A 17,222-nucleotide genomic window follows, 5' to 3' on the forward strand; every position below is an offset into this window, starting at 1 on the left:
CATTCTTTAAGGTCATCTGCAGTGGCTACTTCACTTGCAACATAATATTTGGGTTGTGCTGCCACCTACCGGTAAGTTCCTTCTATCATGGTAAGTCCATTTTGTTCAGCTGAAAACTCAATACCTGCTTTCACAGAGGGCCGGGTTTCGTTTCCAAGTCCCGCGCTTTGGAAGTTAATTATTGCATTCAATTCAGATGTAAACTCAATATGTGTTGCTTATAATAATTCCTTTTTCTATGTTATTCATAAAATTTGGTCAAATTAAAAAAAAAAGACTTTTACAAGTATATTATTATTAAGTACTGTATATAGATATTAATACGAAATAATAGAGGTTATTAACTTTTTGGAAGAAGCTAACAACTAGAATTACACATCATGTTTCTTAGCGCTTTAGTGGGAACCTAGCGGTATCCATATTCACCTGAATAACTCTTCCTTACAAGAGATAGCAGACCAAAAAATAAAGCTTCATGATAGTTGCAAAGTTTTCAGATAAATTGTAGAGTTCGAGTAAGTTAGTATTAAAAAGCTATTATTAAAAAAAATTAGCAAAAATTTTAGTTAAGATTGTTATTATGGAGATTTCTTATTAGAATCTGACTAATTTGCTCCCTTACTTCTTTTTATGATATGACGTCACTATCATCTTATCACAATCCTACCCTGTTTCGTCACACAATTGATGTCTGCGAAAACAATCAACGGCTGTGACTTGTGTAAAATGTTTGATGAGGAGATAAGACGAATTTTCAGAGGAAAATTTTACCTCGCACTTGAAGCGATTCAACTTCAACTTTGCGAAAGGGCAAGTTAATATTTTACTGCAAGTTTTTAGATACTATTTATACCACTGTCTTTTAGATAGTATTTTATTTAGTATTAGTATTTTATAATTAGTATTAGTATTTTATTAGTATTTTATAATTTAGTATTAGTATTAGTATTTTAGTATATTTTCTAGATGCTAGTATTTATATTTAAAATCTCCGACAAAGTATTCTGAAGCGTTCCCGGCTGCCTTGCGTTGAGTGTTTCATTAATCGCCCGATTACTGGAGCTGAATAAATAACTGAAGACAAAAGTTGACGCGATTAATTCTTCACCCAGCGAGTTTATAATTTGATGGAGCGGGCACACTTCTACAACGATCTTGTGCGACAGAAAATTGTGTCGCGACTTGTTTATGACGACACAATTACTGTTAAAATAGTTACAATCATGTCTTTGTTGAAGTAATGCTGATTGGGTATAGGAGACGGACAACAAGTGGTTATGTCGTAACACAAGCAATTATTTCGTCACAACAAACCGATAGTGGGTGGTTTTCAAAATGACATTGTATGGTAAAGATTCTGTTTCATATCTTTGAAGCTTTGTTTATCCAATGTTTAATGTAAATTTTTAAACTTGCATTTCATGCCGCCAAAAATGTTCTGTGATAGCCAGAGCACAGCATAGGCTGTACCGTTCGTTGCTGCTGAAGAAGAAATATGAACTTTAAGAACTTTTTGTTTTATTTTTGCGTCTTCACATCAGCATCATTTACATTGCAATTTGTTTGCAAACATTTTCTCAATTCTCTTTGCAACCTTCGCTGAGCTGAGTGACGCCACGCTTTTGTTACGTCATAAAGAGCAGCGGTTGACGAACAATGGCATCGAAGTTGTAATCCACTTGTACTTCTTTAGATCTCTGACGCAACAAAAAGTTACAACATGGCGATGTGAGACGGCACCGACCCAAAGACGTCGCCACTTAATCGTCACTTTATGGCGTCGTTTGCTTTTGCAAACTGGGCGCCATTGTTTCGTCACAAAGTGGACAGCATTGTGCACGCGACACTTTGGCGCTATGCCAAGTATAGGCGGACTTCACGTTTTTCTCTGACCATTTTCTTTTGCGTTAAAAAGGGCAGCTCGGGAATTAATTCGTCAATTATTTTTAGAGCGAGGCGTGTATGCTGTTACTTATGACGTACGGTATACGTAACAGTGACAAAGGTTTAAGTTTCAGTTTAGCGGAAAAATTTTCATAGCAGGGAAATAAGTTAGAAAAATTGATCAAAAGATAACAAAAATGTTTTTTTTGTCAAAATAAACAAGCGGCAAAAGCTTATGCGGTGGAGTTCAATGAAGCTGTTGCATTGTTTTAACGAGAAACAACTTCTATGTTTGTGAAGGTTTTGAAATGAAACTGAATTTTTCAATCGATTTTATCTTGGGAAGCTGCGGACAGAAGTCGAACCCAGATGACAGAAGGACCAGAGTACATACTGACGTCACCTCTGGAATAAACCGGAACTACACGGTCAAGTGGAAACCGCCAGAAAATATCATAAATCCAAAACCTGAAAAAAGTCCAATTTTCGGACAATTTTCCTCTTCCGATGTCCCGGAATACTGTTTCCCTGGTATGACGTCACAATGCCACGTTGCGATTGATGTTAGGACGTCATGTCCTGAGGCAGGCTACAAGAATCAGTGTCAATCTCCTCCTTTCTTGGGGTATCTTCCGACTTCCCCTGCTGCTGTTACTTCATCATCTTCGACCAAACCTTTGCCGACCTACGATAATTCATATAACGCATTTTCTCCGCATAATTTGTCGCGATATCCGAATCTTCTTCCGTCGTCAGCGTCCAGAAGAGATATTAAGCCGGAGCATAAACCATCATCAGAAGAAAGCCGCCACGATTCGAAACCAGTTTCTGAAAAATTTGAACCTCAAACTGCAAGTAAGACTATCATCATATGCCATCATCAGTAAGATGAAGATCTTTGGTTTTCGATCGAACATTTTTGTGCAAGCGTAAATTTCAAGAATTAACAATAGTTTAGTATTTTTGTCAAAAAATTATTTCTTGTCAAAGACGACACCAATGCTGGTTCAGACAACTCGACAATTTCTGAAGAGAAATCGTCGCAAAAACTACAAAGACAGCGGATTGGAAGAAAATTATTCACTGGCTTTCAAATTCTCGAATTAGAAAAGGCTTTTTCTTCCAAGCCTTATCTGACGCGCCCAGAGAGGATTCATCTGTCAACAAAAGTGGTGAAATATTTTTAATAATTTGTGTTAAAGATTCTGTTTTTGACATTCACGATGTTGAAATCTGACCAAATGCCCGTATGTTGTATGCCAAATTTAATTTCCACTATAAGTATAACTTTTGATATTTCTGTTATTATTAATCGAAATGGTGTCGTATAATATTGTGGGGCGATTTTCAAAGGCTAGTGTGGTAGCGTTTCTTAATTAGAGAAAGCGCCGCAAACAAAGACATCCCAAAACGATACTTTGCTCGATCGTAAATTCGAAGCCAGCTCGCAGCAATACGCAGGGTATCACTAATGTGCGCTAATTGTTGCTGCGTGAGCCGGTGGCGCCAAATTAGACGAATCACCGCCTTTGTTGTCGTTTTTTTAGCAACAAAGTCAATAAAACGCTGCACTAATTGTACCTGCGGTTCTTCTAAGTCGCATCAAAACCTCTCTGGGACCGGTAATTAATTTCTCGACCAGTAGAAAGGTGTGAAACGCATTTTTCTTTCAACTTGCCGACCTATATAACGAGTGCTTAAAGATTCAAATTTTTCTTGAAAACTTTCACGGACTCATTTATTTAAGATTTATTTTTTGAATCATTTTTGCTTTTTAAAGACCGGAATTCCAACGTTTTTGCCGAAAAATTTCATTTTCAAATTAATCATTCGGTTTGTAACTTCATCGACATCACATGTACTTTTTGCAGAATCTTACGGAATGTCAAATCAAGACCTGGTTCCAGAACAGAAGAACAAAAGAAAAACGTCGCGGTCCCTGCTCCGACGACGACGACGTCACAAGCGTTGATGGCGTCACAAGCAGTGAGCCGTATCGGCCGAAAGCGGTTCGAATCCCAGGTCACGGAATCCAAGTCCGGGCCACATACGGGCCACCGGATAGACATCTTAAAGCGGCGATCCTCGATTTGTTGAAGAGAAAAACCAATGAAACGATTTCCGAAAAATAAACTGCCGGCGTGGTTATTATGACGCAATAAGGGCCTTTTATGCAACGTCGCAAGTGGCGTTGTCTTTGTCTAAGCTGCTGGCATTTATGCTCTTCCTACGTACTTCGTCTAAATTTTGTTTCAAGTATTTTGTTTATTTGCATTAAACTTTCCTTTGCCAACTTGAAGCATGTTTGACAGTGGAACGCAAACACACACACGCACAATCGAACAGGTAAACACAAACAAACAGACACATACTTTCAAGTGAAATAACAATCATGTTTTCATTGAAGATTGTAAAGGAACAGTGATACACCTTCCGCTAGACGGCGCAAATGAACGATTTAGTCGCTTGTGCGAATGCTGTCACGTGGTTGCATGAAATCTACACAAAAAAACCTTTATTGGTAATAAAAGATGCATAGCATTTATCATTAATAAAATGTAATCAGAGTAACGCCAAAATTACAAAACACCAAAGATAAAAAACACATTTTCGGTGACGTTTTAAAAATGATTAATAATTAATTAATTAACCAGAATAAATTCCGCTTTCTCAATCGCGGAAGATCCAAAAAAACGTTTGTCATCATTCATAGACTTTTACCTGAACTTGAACTCTGCTGGATAAACTGCTTCTCCTCCAAGGAACTCCCCGGTAACGATGACGTCATCAGTGATGACGTAGCTGGTGAATTGTTGATCCCGTAAAGTTGGCAAAGAACGGGAAGGAGAGAAGAGGTACGTCCTGTTTAGAAAATGTCTGTCAAGTGATTTAATTGAAATTTTGAAAACATTGGACTATCTATGACGTAAGCTTTCTTTTCGAACAGTTGTTTCCGTGTAACTGACTCGCCATAGTTATAAACTACAGTAATGAAAAATGTGTTTTTTGACGAGTAATGATTTTATGAAATCTTGTATAATTTCGATACTTGGCTTGTGGCCATTTAATCGAATTTTGAATCACACACTTTTGATTATATTATTATTTTATCATAGACCTTATAGGTGGGCTATGACGTAACCTGCTGATATTACAGTTGAACGTACGGACCAATGTCTGTAGATATTAGACCTAAGCCGGCACCACGCTTGAGTTTTCGTCCAACCTGTTGCATTCATATGCTGGTAGCTGTTAACTTGTTGTCTCAACATCGGCCACTGCCAGATAGGATGCGAAACGGGGAACACCCGTTCCAGTGCTGCGTAATTTCCGCTTTCCACCAAAAAGTCCACTCCTACCGCATGCTGCCTTTTCCATTTGGTTCTGAAACAATAAACTAGATTGTATGATTTAATTGTAAATGTTTATGTGGTTTATATGAACTACTTCGTCGCTCTGAACATACGTTTGTGGATTTCCTTTGCTGTCACAAGCTTGTTTGGGGCAACTGTGGGTCATGGCCCCCCAAATACCCAATTTTTGGGGGAGGTGGACGTTTTTACGTCTCCAATCTTTTTCGTTCATTGCAATTTCTTATTTGCAATTACTTATCATCTGACGAGTATGACCGAGGAAATCATATCATATGTAAGTACACGGCGTTTCAAAATCGTTTTGTGCAGTAATTCAAAATAGCACACCATAAATTGCCGCTATTGTACGTATAATTGCGAGAACGCAATTTATTTCAAAGCGTTTTTAAGGCGTAAAAAGAAAAATGTTTGCGCTTCTCGCATTTTGGGCGAAGACAAACGCGTCGATTTCAGACCCAGAATTTAAAAACTTTGGTCTCCCAACACCCCACATCTTTTTACGCAATCCTGCATAAACCACCGTTTGTCGTCATCGTAATATAACAGCTGCTGCTCCTTCTGTGATTGCTTTTGGGAATGAACATTTTGCTCGAGATTCTCTCTAATTGCTGAAAATCTTCACACAATTAGAAGAGTTTTTGGAATCGACCCAAATAAGCGTTTGCCTGGCAATCCCATTGTGACTTGTTATGGGACGAAAATGGTGTTAATTCGCACTTTGGGGAAAGCTTTTGTATCATAACAGCTAATTTGTTACATCATAATACACCAGCAAAAGTTTATTTCCCAAGCGAGTTAACTGTACGCTGATGATTATGACATCAAAAATAGCACAAGTAACTGAATGAAAAGTCGCGATTAGCACTTAAAGAAGAGTTTTTTTCATGAATTACGCAAGGTTTGGCGAAGTAGAAACAGAAATCCTTAAAAAATTCACCTGATATGGGCAGCAAAGTTAACCTTAAATATATCTCAGCTTTTAACAAAAATTCCCGCACCCACCTTCTGTTTTGATACCAGGTCTTCACCTGAGTGTCGGATAAATTCAGCTTTAACGCCAAATCCATTCGCTCCTGGACAGACAAATATCTGGAATGTAAGAGATTATTACGTCATAATGGAATAAATTAAATCAGTGCGTATTGGTAGAAATTATCCTTGTTAATGACAATAAACGCGTTGTAGCTTTATCTCAACACAAACAAAGAACTAAAGTTTTTGCAAAGTTAATAAGTTGTAGCGGAAAAAGATATAGTAATCCTTGCATTGACATAACATAAAATATTTAAAAAAAGCTATCAATTGATTTTTTTCTTGACTTACTGTTTTCCAGCAAAACTCTTTTCAAGCTGACGAAGCTGCTCATCAGTGAAAGCCGTTCGCGCTTTTCGCGTCTTTTTCGCTTTCTTTGATTGTGTTTCTGCGTTCCCTGATTGATTGGTTTTATCAGGTGACACTTCTGTAATCTTGCTTGACCTGTTAAAGTAATTTTCCCCGTTGTAATTGAAGGGATCTGTTGAAAAAGTTTAAAACAAGAAATAATGTTTTTAATTTGATAGAATCTTTAAAATTTGAATTGAATGACCAAAACTTGGAAGAAGTGGTTCAAAATTTTCAGCAAAAAGACTAAGAAATTTTGTGAAGTCTCTGTGTAAAAAAGCGCATTTTTGCATAAATATATGATTTCAAACCTTCGCCTCTTTCTCTGCATCTATTACGTAAGAAAAAATTTTTATTCTTGTTCAAATCTTGGAACGAGGCAAGTCCAAGACTCGACGAATTTCCGATGGTTTGTTGCCAGAAATTTTGAGGAAAAGCGGATGAAAGTAGTTTCGACCGGTCTAAAAATGCAACATATATGATACGTAATAGGTGAACTTTTTTGCTTAAGACCTCAACACTATAAATGTTTAGTTAATGCTCCATATACAGCAAATTTTGCCCAGAATATTTTCTAAAACTTTTTGTAAAATCCTGCTGTAGTATATTATCATTTCGTTATTTGAAGAGAAAAAAACAGCAACGTCTTTTAAGTAAACTTACCGAATGGGTGAATCCCCTGATGTTGTAGCATTTGCAATGGAAGATTGTTCTGGAAGGAAAAGCGAATCAGAGAAGAATACCCATCTGAGGATGTTGAGTTCATTGGGGAAGTAGGGAAAGTACCGGGGTCTTCTTTTTCTTCTAAAGCCACCTCGTCCTTAATTTCATTCCCACCGAAGCTGACGAAAGCGGAATTTTCCGATTCTTCTGACCTCGGTGAAGTGTATTTTGACATTTCATTGATGACGTCACAAATAGATTTCTTTTGTTCGAATTCAAGTTTTACCGGAACTTTCAAGATATTGTCGATTGAAAAACTCGTCTTTCTGGCGCTGTGACGATCTGGTGACGTCGGAGATGACGTCATTTTTCTTTCTTGGTTTTTCGTGGCATCATCGGCGACGTAGCTCGGGATCGCTGGTTCAACGGGTTTCATCTTTCTAGTTCAAGTTCAAACTAACTTAAGGCTGACAGTAGCAAATTCTGAATATTTGTGTAAAATGAAAATTTACAAGTTCTAAGTTTTCCTTATTCAATGATAACCCGACGTATTAAAACTTTTATTTTAGTTTGAAAACTTTTCCGTCTTTAATTCTCCTTTTTCCTGTCTCGTAAAATGAACTTCATTCAGCGCGCGATTCGCGATGAAAGTGGCTTTAGTCGTTTTCCGCTTTCCTTCACGAGCGCGTCTTTTTCTCTTCTTCTCGTTTCTGATCTGCGCGGTTCGAAATCGATTGAAGCAATTTTATTTTTCTGTCGTCACATTTTTTTTACAGACAGCATAATAATTTAATCAAAATTTATTGGCGGTTTAGAAATTCATGTTTTTAACATAAAATTTCTTTAAAAACTTTACATAAAAATATTACATTTTCGGCTTTTATGCAAAGGTTTCGTTTCACCTACGTTTGCAATTTATCATACAACAAGAAACGTATAAACACTTTCAAAATCCTCAGTTTCTGTTTTAATTTTGAATGAAGCTCAGTTTATTTTTATGGAATATTATTACGTCTCTTAGTAACCACGGCATGTAATACATTTGTGGGATTCTAGACGGAGGGCTTTCTCACGATATGAGACATTTAACACAAGACTATAACTGGCTATTACCCTTTTAATAACTTATGAATGTTTGATTAACGTCGGTTGGCTGGATTAGTCGAGGGTCGAAATGCCCACCTTAGGTGAATGGGGTAATTGCCGGTACGAGGGCATTGTTACGCTTAAATGGCGCTTAACGTCGCTTATTTGCCGTTTATAATGTACACATTTTTCGCTCTCGGTCTAAGTATCGTTTACAGACGGTGGCCAAAATCCTTTTTCTATACGACAAGTTAAGACTCTATTATGACGCCACAACAAAACAATAATAGCGTGGACAAATTTGAAGCTTATAATTTTGGTAGTAGAAGGATTAGACTTCATTTTGAACTTGTTGCCACGTATTAGCAATTGTGATCTAATAATGGGACTTTTATGCGTCTGTTAATTTTTGTTTCTTGGCAACTGAACCCATCCAAATGGTTCAATGTATTTTTCTGTGATATCACGAAAAATTAATGTTAAGGAAAGTTTTATTTAATCACGTAATAGAAGAAATAGATTAACAATATACTTCAGCCAACATTTCAATTCACTTTATTTTGTCTTATTAAGGTTCGCTCATATCTTTTCAGTTCTATCAATAATAAACAATTCTCTAATTAATAATTAAAGCTGAGACTCGTGTCTGAATTAATTTTACCTTTGCACTTTCAGGTTAAATTCATAATTGCAATGAAATTATGACCGATTAATGGATCTTTCTTATGTAGCAATTACCGCTCATAGATAAATAATTCATTGAATTGTTCTTAATCGTCCAGAGATGATGCCCGAAAAAAAAGTGAATTTTTTAGTTTTTTTTCCATTTGGCGAAAATGTTTTAAGCCACGTTCACTTTACAGCGTCCATGTCTGACATTTTTCTATTTTTACTTTTAATACTACGCGTTGCCATTGTCACGTCATATATATTAAACACCATTTTTGTTTTAAGGCGAATTAAAAACAGTTTATTTCAATGATTGTTTAGATTTTGGAGAATGTTTTGTCTTTTTGTGTCGTTTGTCTGATCCTGTTTACGTCACACACTTACACGTTTATTACATCACAATGCTTTACTGCTTGGCTTACTTTCACACAATCTTCAATACACAATTTAGTCCTTTTAGTTGATCTTCTTATGACGTAATAAATACTTTTTGTTACGTTGTAAGCAAATTAAGACAATTTGATTTATAAAATAACAAATAATTCTGGTATTGATAGCATTATTCGTCACAAATCAAACTCTTCAGTTTGCAAACATCTATAAATATTCATGATGACGGCGATATTATGTTAAAACGACATCTGTTAAAAATTTCCTTCTTTCTTCTCAATATTTGAAACTTATATGACTCACTTGTTGGTTAATAATGGCGGCGAGCTCCTTAATGGAATCTAATTATTAGATTTAAATTGGAAGACGTCAAAAAATGGCTGAAAAGTTTTATCGACGAGCATTAATCGCAAAAGTTGACATTTTCCTTCCCGTTAAAAATGTCCTGGTATGTCACGTGGTATTAAAACCTTTTTATAACATAAAGCTGGAATTATCAATTTCAAAGATTATCATTTTATAAAGAACACTATCACTATGTATTATTTCTAGTATATTGACTTTCTTATTGTTGCGTCACAGAGCCACTTATTTGCTTTGATCGGAGTGACTTCATTGGCTAGAATTACGGCTTCGCATTGCTTTACGTAAAATGTCACATCTGTTACGTCACTTTAACTATTGTTTAAGGATTAAAAGATCAAGCAAGGTTGAATCGTAATTTAAATTTTTTATTATGATGTCACATTGATTAATCCAATCGCGTCATATTTGACTTCCACAATAAAAAGCTTCTTTTTATTACAGAATAAAATCTACTACGCTTTATTTGATTTTGACACCCAATTAAATTGGAGGCCCTTTAAAAAACTTTTAAAACAGCCATCTCGTTTGTGATTTAGGCCTATTGTTGGTCACCAAATTTGTTATTTATTATTTTTATCTCGATGTTTCCGCTTTTAAATCAAAAATTTGCCACAGAAATCATTTAACGAAACCAATCTCACCGACTCACAATACTGCGACCAACCGTCATAGGGGCGTGCATTAATTTATTCCATAATATGTTGCACTAAACCTGCCAATCTTGGTCAATTGCAGGGTAAATTGGATGATGGTGAGATCGTGTTTACTTCTTATGTTCATAAAGCAATGAAAATAGTATCAATAGGACGAAAAGAATTTTTTCACTGAACAAATTCTTTGGCAGGTTAAGGTCATTAAACAGAACGCGGGCAGAAAGACTTTTTTGCAATTGACCACTTTTGACTTCGGCAAACCTGGTCTATTTGGACTTGTCTATATACCAAGTATAATTCAATACTTTTGTAGACGAATTTTAACATCACTTAAAGTTTTAATTCTAGTTTGCATAAGGTTTATATTCTAAAAAAAGAGCAATAATGGAACGAAAACTTGCTCGATGACTCCGGCGAATGAACCTGAAAGAGTCTGGTTGCCATGGGAACTTTGAGAAATAGCCGCCATTTTGATTGCTTGGTGACGTAACAAACGACATATGTGATTGAGAGAACTTTAACATTTCGGCGATGTCGTCAGACATTCGTTGCTTTCACTCAGTTTAATTGTGGTTTGAAAAATCACAGTTTTTTTGTCCATAGACTAACTTTTGTCTTATTATAAAAATTTATTGTTTAAAAGATGCATTTTATTTAAAATCCGAGACGATGATGATGGGCCTAAATAACATTAAAAGCTTGTAGTTGCTTTTGTCGCTGAAGTAAAACATATCCTTGCTAAGGCCTGTGAAAGCTAGTTCGTTAATAAAGCAAACTCAACCATGTATTTGCAGGGTGAAATGTGGTATGCAGTCCTAAAAGTTTTAACTATATAATTTATTACAACTAATATCAATCGGTTGTACAGCATTAGAGTGTCCACGTTTTTGTCGCTTTTTGTCTCAGCATTCTCCGTTTAAATGACCGGCAGGGCGCGCTAAGTCATCACGTTTGAATTGTGCTAATTTTCATAATTAGCCCTTATTCTTACGGAGTTCTCGTGCAGATCTGATGATATTACATTGTTTTTAGTGTTTTATTTCGTGTGTTTAACAATAAGCGTTGTTCTATATTTTGGTCGTGTTTAGTATGCGCGACCCGGATTTGATTACTTCCGAATTACGTCATTCGTCACCACAGCGCCAAGCGGGAGTAGTTTGGATCGTCTGTGGTTTAATCGGCTGGATGCGACCTGGTGGCATGCTCAAAGTTTGTGTAAGACGGTGTGGTTTAATGGACAAACAAAACTGCGCAGTGCTAATAATAAAGCGTTAGGATAGGCAGGAGATGACAGGCGTTGCAAAATATTACCAGTAAGCTACTTTTTAGAGTTTTGCGACGATATTTCTGCTCGGATTATCAAATTTAAAACAATTTCTGCTTAAAAAAACGCTCGTGGCATAGCGAGCAGTAGCCAAGTCAAAAATATCTCTCGAAATTTCAGATAATTTGGAAGAGTTCGCAAAACCGATGTTAAAACGACTTAAAAATCTTTTTTGCTCTAACAGGAAACTTTGACTATGAAGATTATAATTTTTTTGTGTCTCTGTATCTTTTTGACACGAGCTAAATCTGGAAAACTTGATCCAGATCCTCCATCTTCTAATAATGCAAACAGTGACGTAACAGTGGGGTACTTTTGGCACCTCAGTGACCTTCACTTGGATTTCTATTACGACCAGAACGAGGAAAACTTAACCCAGGTCTGCCCCTCCTCCTTTGGGGCTGAAGCGATAAAGCCCGGCCCTTGGGGGGATTATAAGTAAGTCATGACGTCAAATTTCCAATGTTACCAATCGCATCGATAGATCTAGACTACTAGACTTATAGGCTGTACTGTGTAGCTACACTGAGTTAAATGAGACGCTTCCCTCTGTAAAGTTTCTGGAATTTTGGCATTTAACAAAGTATTTAACCAAGAACGTATACTCGACATGTTTGCCTCCGTAGAAATTTGACCGTGGCTTTGTCCTAGTACGACTGGTTGGACTGAAGCTGAAGTGAACATGACATTAAGACATTATGCGGCATTTAGCTCTTTATGTTTTTAGATGTGATTCGCCTTGGAATCTCATCAACGCTTCCGTTTATGCGATGAAAAAGATAAAAGGCGATCCCGACTTCATCTTGTGGACTGGGTATGTGTCTGGGTTGTGTTTATATTCGCGCAATGTTTGGTGAAACGCTGCTCCGACAAAATCGTAGCTAAAACATGCCAAAGTGATTTGAACCACATACCGAGACATATTTCTCCAAAATGAGCGAGCTGCTGACTCAACGCACGTGGGCTTATGAGGTTTTCTTCTGCGCTTGGGATATACGAATAGGGTCGCGTGAGTTTACATAGAGCTTGTAGGTTTGAACAGGAGCAAGCAAGCAAACAATGTTTGTCTTTGAACAAACACTGCTTCGAACTGAAAGTTAACAATTACAGTAATCTCTGGAGATTTTGCAGGCCGTTTCACTGGCAAACGTCGTTAGTTCAACGGGTTGTTATCGGGAAAGTGTTGACTTAAGCTAAGATTTAACCTTTGCTAATCTCAAGTAAACCCTGATTTGTCATCTTAAACTAATTTCAAATAAAGGCGACTTGGGGTTTATCATCATTTATCACATTCCATCCATGTTATAACGTGCAGTAAAATGAAGACGAGGTTGTTCGTTCTTTCTCAAATAATCTCTCAGCTTTTACAGCGTGTTGGAGACAAGGTTTTAGAGATATAAGACGTGTGTAGGCTACTCGCTAAATAGCAATTTTTTTCACTTATAGTTTTCGTTTTTTGTCAAAAATCAAAATATTGAACGAGAAATTGTTTAAAACAGATTTTATATGTATTTACAAAAGCATCACATTCAATACGTAGTGGTCTAAAAATCTAAATATCCTGCTAAGTATACTGCAAAAAGTAACGACACAGTTTTTCTTAAGCGCTCGATCAATGCTAGTGATGTTAACTTAACTTGTATTTTGTTCGTAACCTGGCTGTATAATGATTGTGTAAAGGGCAAGGCTACAACAGCTGTTATGTACTCAAATGATTGTGATGTCATAAAAGGGACGACACTCTACACACAAATGATGAAGATAAATATCTGGGTGAGGATGTTGTCATAGAAACCATCAGCAATCTGACCAGTCTCTTAAAGGAAGTGTTTCCAACCACAACCATTTATTCTACATTGGGTAACCATGACTACCACCCTAAGAATCAGATGCCGGTGGGAAATAGCACGCTTCTAAATGGTGTTGCCAATCTGTGGCAAGACTGGTTCACGGATAAAAACTCCCTTGAAATGTTTCGTTCGAGTAAGTTAACATACAAGTTTAGTATCATTGAGAAATCGTTTTGATTGACACACTGAAGAATACACACACACACACACACACACACACACACACTGAAGGATATCAACGTAAATCTGACACCAATACACGGACGCTTTATTGTCACAAAAAGAGATTTTGTTTTTCATATAATGTTTAATTAATTCTTGAAATTGGAGACTCAAGTTTCCACAACTCTGCTTTTAAAACTTCTCTGTAGATGGATATTATTCAACTGAGGTAACCCCCGGACTTTGCGTGATTTCTCTGAACACAAACATCTGGTACTCAAGCAACCATCAGATCGACGAAGACGACAACGATCCTGGGGGGCAGTTTCAATGGCTGGAAAACACGTTAAGCGAAATGAAGAAAAACAAGGAAAAAGTGAGGGAATCAAATTCTTTTTTGTAGAATCGTATATAAGTGTTTAACTGACCAATGATTTTGGCGTCTTCTCTAATTTTTGAGGTAGACTTATCTCATCCGCCACTAACAAGCTTTCCATTTTAAAATTCTTGTTTTGCTTGCTAGGCCTACGTCATCGGTCACATACCTCCAGGTTATTTCGAAATTATTGACGGCTACATGTGGCTGACGTCACAATATAACACACGTTACCTCGAAATCGTGAGGAGCTATAGTGACGTCATAGTTGGTCAATTTTTCGGTCATCACCACACCGACAGTTTCCGGCTTGTCTACGACGGCGAGAAAAAACCTGTAAGTTTCTATCGATGAGACCATGCCATTTGCAGGTCTTGATTTACTTTTTGTTTCTTTACAACTAATCAAACCCGTCGCTTTTAGGGTATTTGTGGTAATTTCCATGAAATTACAATGTGGGGTCGTACAGTAATGTACATTGACTACAGCATAGCTTGTCTCTCCACTTTTCAGGTTTAAAAATTGCACTTGTGGGCACGACTTTCAAAAGCAAAGGTCAAGTGTGCCCGTTGAGAAAAAAACATGGCCGATATTTTTGCATTTCCCAGGTATCGGTGATTTGGATTGCTCCCGGTGTAACCCCTTGGATGACAACTTTACCTAAGGTTGTGAATGGAGCGAATAACCCTGGAATAAGATTGTTTGAATACAATAAGGGCAGTTACGCACCAACGGTAAGTGATAAAATGCTTGTGTATGTAGGCCTAGTTAATATGAGATTTTAAAGACATCAAGTTATCAGAGATTAGGAATGAACAGAGCCCTAGGTTTTTCCTTTTAGCAAATAGTTTGTTTGAATTAAGTGCATACACTCTTGGCATTTTGTCCGACTTCACCTACGTAAAAAGGTTACCAGAAGTTATATTTTTTGTTTAGAACTACGTACAGTATTATTTGAATCTAGCAGAAGCAAATACAAATGGAAACACTGACTGGTTAGAAGAATACAACGCAAAAAGCGAGCTTCAGCTCCAAGATATTGGAGCTGTTTCCATGAACAAACTTTGGGAAACTCTAAACAGCGCCGACACAAATTGCCCAACTTGCCCAGAAAACCAAATGCTTCAAAAATACGCTCTTTACAATTCAGTTTCCTACAATGACGTGCATTGTGACGAGACATGCCAACGGGATCACGTGTGCGCTATTGGCTACCTTGATAAGGTCGCGTATGAGGATTGCATTCGGGGAGATGGCAACCATCTACAACAGTCGGCTGTGTTACTTGGTTTCTTGTCTTTTTTTCAGGTGTTTTTTCAGGTGTAGTTCTTGAGCAGTTTATGAGTAGGATTTTGATGTCAAATTATGTCCAGTGATTTTCTTAATTGTAATGTTTTTGTTTAGAAGTTTGTTTTTTTCACATGGCCAATTTTAAGAAAAAATGATGAATATTTAAGTGAAACAGCGTAAAAGCACCCGAAGCATATTTATAAATTAATATTATGAGGAACATCATTAAAGTTTGTGATTAATTAAGATCTTTCTACGAAAAGGTTGAAAGAGTTTTCATTCATTAAAAGTGCTCAAGGCTTTGATGCTTTGAGCACTTACTTTACGTTTTGAACTAAAATTTATCCACGGCATATGTATGAAAAGCAAAGTAAACATCAATCGTCCGTAAAACGTGGTAACACTACCAGTAACTTGTTTAAAAGCATAGATAGAAAGATGTCTTGAACATCGGGTAACAGTTTTTAGCAAAACAGCTTCTGAAGTAGGTAAGCGAAACGCAGTGCAGTTTCTGAATATCTGGCTTTTCAGAAATTGGGCGTTTTTTTCGAAAATCATAAGAGAGATGGGCATATGAATCAAAAAAATTATCCGACTGAGGACAAATTAAAATTACAATTAAATCATTAATAAACGTAAGTAATCACATGCAAACAGTAAAACTTAATTGCCTGATCGACGAAACTCATCACAGAGTATATAGTGCAATCCAAGAGTTTAAACAACGGATTAATGGATCCTTTGAAAATGTTGACACTTACCACCACAAACTTAATGAAATAGAGCAGTGCTTCTCAACCCCTGGGTCGCGACCCAAAAGTGGGTCGCCATTTGGTTGGTTTGGGTCGCCGTCGCCAATTAAACTAGTCCAGAAAGCCGTTCGATAACTGAGTACCTTACTCTATTCATTGCATATTGACTTTTTGTTGACGTCATAGTGCATTGTTGCATAAACACAAGTGAAGAAGCATGGTGATGATTATTTGCTGTGAGACTTTAGATTAGCTACGTTCGAGTCAAGGCTAAATATTTGTAAATACCCAATTTTTGGGTTTAAAAAATGGGTCGCCTCAGCATCGCAATTAATTTACGTTTAATATTTGGGTCGCCGCAAAAAAAGGTTTAGAAGCACTGAAATAGAGGAGCAAGCAGGCTGCCTGGCCAAAGTAAGAAAAGTAAAAGGCACTAACGAAGTCTGCGTGTAGCGTTTACCACCCTGTCCGCTAGAGAGCGGCAGGACACTATGTTTATATACCCAAAGAATTATTGTGTTTTCTTCTCTTCATTCCCCGTTCGCATTTCGAGTTGGTCGCCTTTTAGACAAGGAAGCGTACCAACTACCAACGCTCTTTTGAGACGTCTCTCCGTATCAGTTAGCGCCTGTGCTTCGGTACATAGTATTTGCCAATAAAATAATAACAACATACAAGTATTTAATAATAACAACATCATAACAATATTTCAGAAAAACGCATTGCGACATAAAGGACTTCACGTGGTCGGTCACGGTCTCTTGGTTACCAAACATTCTTTATCAATCACGTGCTTTAAAAATCATAGCAACTTGTTTATCATCCGGAAATGGCGGCGTTTAAATACAGAAATATTTCTGTGCGTACATTACTACTACTGGCACGCATGTGTCATTGTCAACAGTATTTCGAAATTAAGATAGAAAATCTTAGAGATTACACAAATGGGTTTATAACTGTTTGGCGGTTGCTTACAAGCTTGTGGCTATAACGGTGGCGGTAG

The 17,222-nt window shown here is 37.0% G+C and overlaps 3 protein-coding genes across 4 annotated transcripts; 2 read left to right on the forward strand and 1 right to left on the reverse strand.

The window, feature by feature from the left end:
- Positions 1-1,959: 1,959 nt before the first annotated feature.
- Positions 1,960-4,177, forward strand: LOC143462811 (uncharacterized). The gene is made up of 3 exons (XM_076961106.1): positions 1,960-2,739; positions 2,875-3,056; positions 3,756-4,177. The coding sequence occupies exons 1-3, from the start codon at positions 2,193-2,195 to the stop codon at positions 4,014-4,016; spliced, it is 990 nt and encodes a 329-aa protein (XP_076817221.1). The 5' UTR covers positions 1,960-2,192; the 3' UTR covers positions 4,017-4,177.
- Positions 4,178-4,181: 4 nt separating this feature from the next.
- Positions 4,182-7,824, reverse strand: LOC143462804 (uncharacterized). 2 transcript variants are annotated; one of them, XM_076961095.1, is made up of 7 exons: positions 7,302-7,822; positions 6,950-7,099; positions 6,582-6,771; positions 6,261-6,347; positions 5,111-5,268; positions 4,606-4,746; positions 4,182-4,383 (listed from the first exon to the last, which is right to left on the reverse strand). In XM_076961095.1, the coding sequence occupies exons 1-7, from the start codon at positions 7,735-7,737 to the stop codon at positions 4,343-4,345; spliced, it is 1,203 nt and encodes a 400-aa protein (XP_076817210.1). In that variant the 5' UTR covers positions 7,738-7,822; the 3' UTR covers positions 4,182-4,342. The 2 variants fall into 2 exon arrangements, with proteins under 2 accessions (XP_076817210.1, XP_076817211.1); XM_076961096.1 differs by lacking the exons at positions 4,182-4,383; positions 4,606-4,746; positions 5,111-5,268 and adding an exon at positions 5,474-5,874 and having other exon boundaries at positions 7,302-7,824.
- Positions 7,825-11,978: 4,154 nt separating this feature from the next.
- On the forward strand, positions 11,979-15,669 carry LOC143462799 (acid sphingomyelinase-like phosphodiesterase 3b). Its single transcript, XM_076961089.1, has 7 exons — positions 11,979-12,227; positions 12,517-12,603; positions 13,522-13,772; positions 14,011-14,177; positions 14,325-14,513; positions 14,786-14,911; positions 15,114-15,669. The coding sequence occupies exons 1-7, from the start codon at positions 11,986-11,988 to the stop codon at positions 15,501-15,503; spliced, it is 1,452 nt and encodes a 483-aa protein (XP_076817204.1). The 5' UTR covers positions 11,979-11,985; the 3' UTR covers positions 15,504-15,669.
- The last annotated feature ends 1,553 nt before the right edge of the window (positions 15,670-17,222 follow it).

This window comes from Clavelina lepadiformis, chromosome 6 (genome assembly GCF_947623445.1).
Source record: "Clavelina lepadiformis chromosome 6, kaClaLepa1.1, whole genome shotgun sequence".
Classification (NCBI taxonomy): Eukaryota; Metazoa; Chordata; class Ascidiacea; order Aplousobranchia; family Clavelinidae; genus Clavelina; species Clavelina lepadiformis.

Coding starts and splice junctions, on each gene's coding strand:
- LOC143462811 (XM_076961106.1), top strand. CDS start 2,193: ATGAAACTGAATTTTTCAATCGATTTTATCTTGGGAAGCTGCGGACAG. Junction 2,740..2,874: donor ATTTGAACCTCAAACTGCAA/GTAAGACTATCA, acceptor TTCTTGTCAAAG/ACGACACCAATGCTGGTTCA. Junction 3,057..3,755: donor TTCATCTGTCAACAAAAGTG/GTGAAATATTTT, acceptor TACTTTTTGCAG/AATCTTACGGAATGTCAAAT.
- LOC143462804 (XM_076961095.1), bottom strand. CDS start 7,737: ATGAAACCCGTTGAACCAGCGATCCCGAGCTACGTCGCCGATGATGCC. Junction 6,772..6,949: donor ATGCAGAGAAAGAGGCGAAG/GTTTGAAATCAT, acceptor CTTTTTCAACAG/ATCCCTTCAATTACAACGGG. Junction 4,747..5,110: donor CCAGCATATGAATGCAACAG/GTTGGACGAAAA, acceptor TTTTCTAAACAG/GACGTACCTCTTCTCTCCTT.
- LOC143462799 (XM_076961089.1), top strand. CDS start 11,986: ATGAAGATTATAATTTTTTTGTGTCTCTGTATCTTTTTGACACGAGCT. Junction 12,228..12,516: donor GGCCCTTGGGGGGATTATAA/GTAAGTCATGAC, acceptor TTATGTTTTTAG/ATGTGATTCGCCTTGGAATC. Junction 14,178..14,324: donor TGAAGAAAAACAAGGAAAAA/GTGAGGGAATCA, acceptor TTTGCTTGCTAG/GCCTACGTCATCGGTCACAT.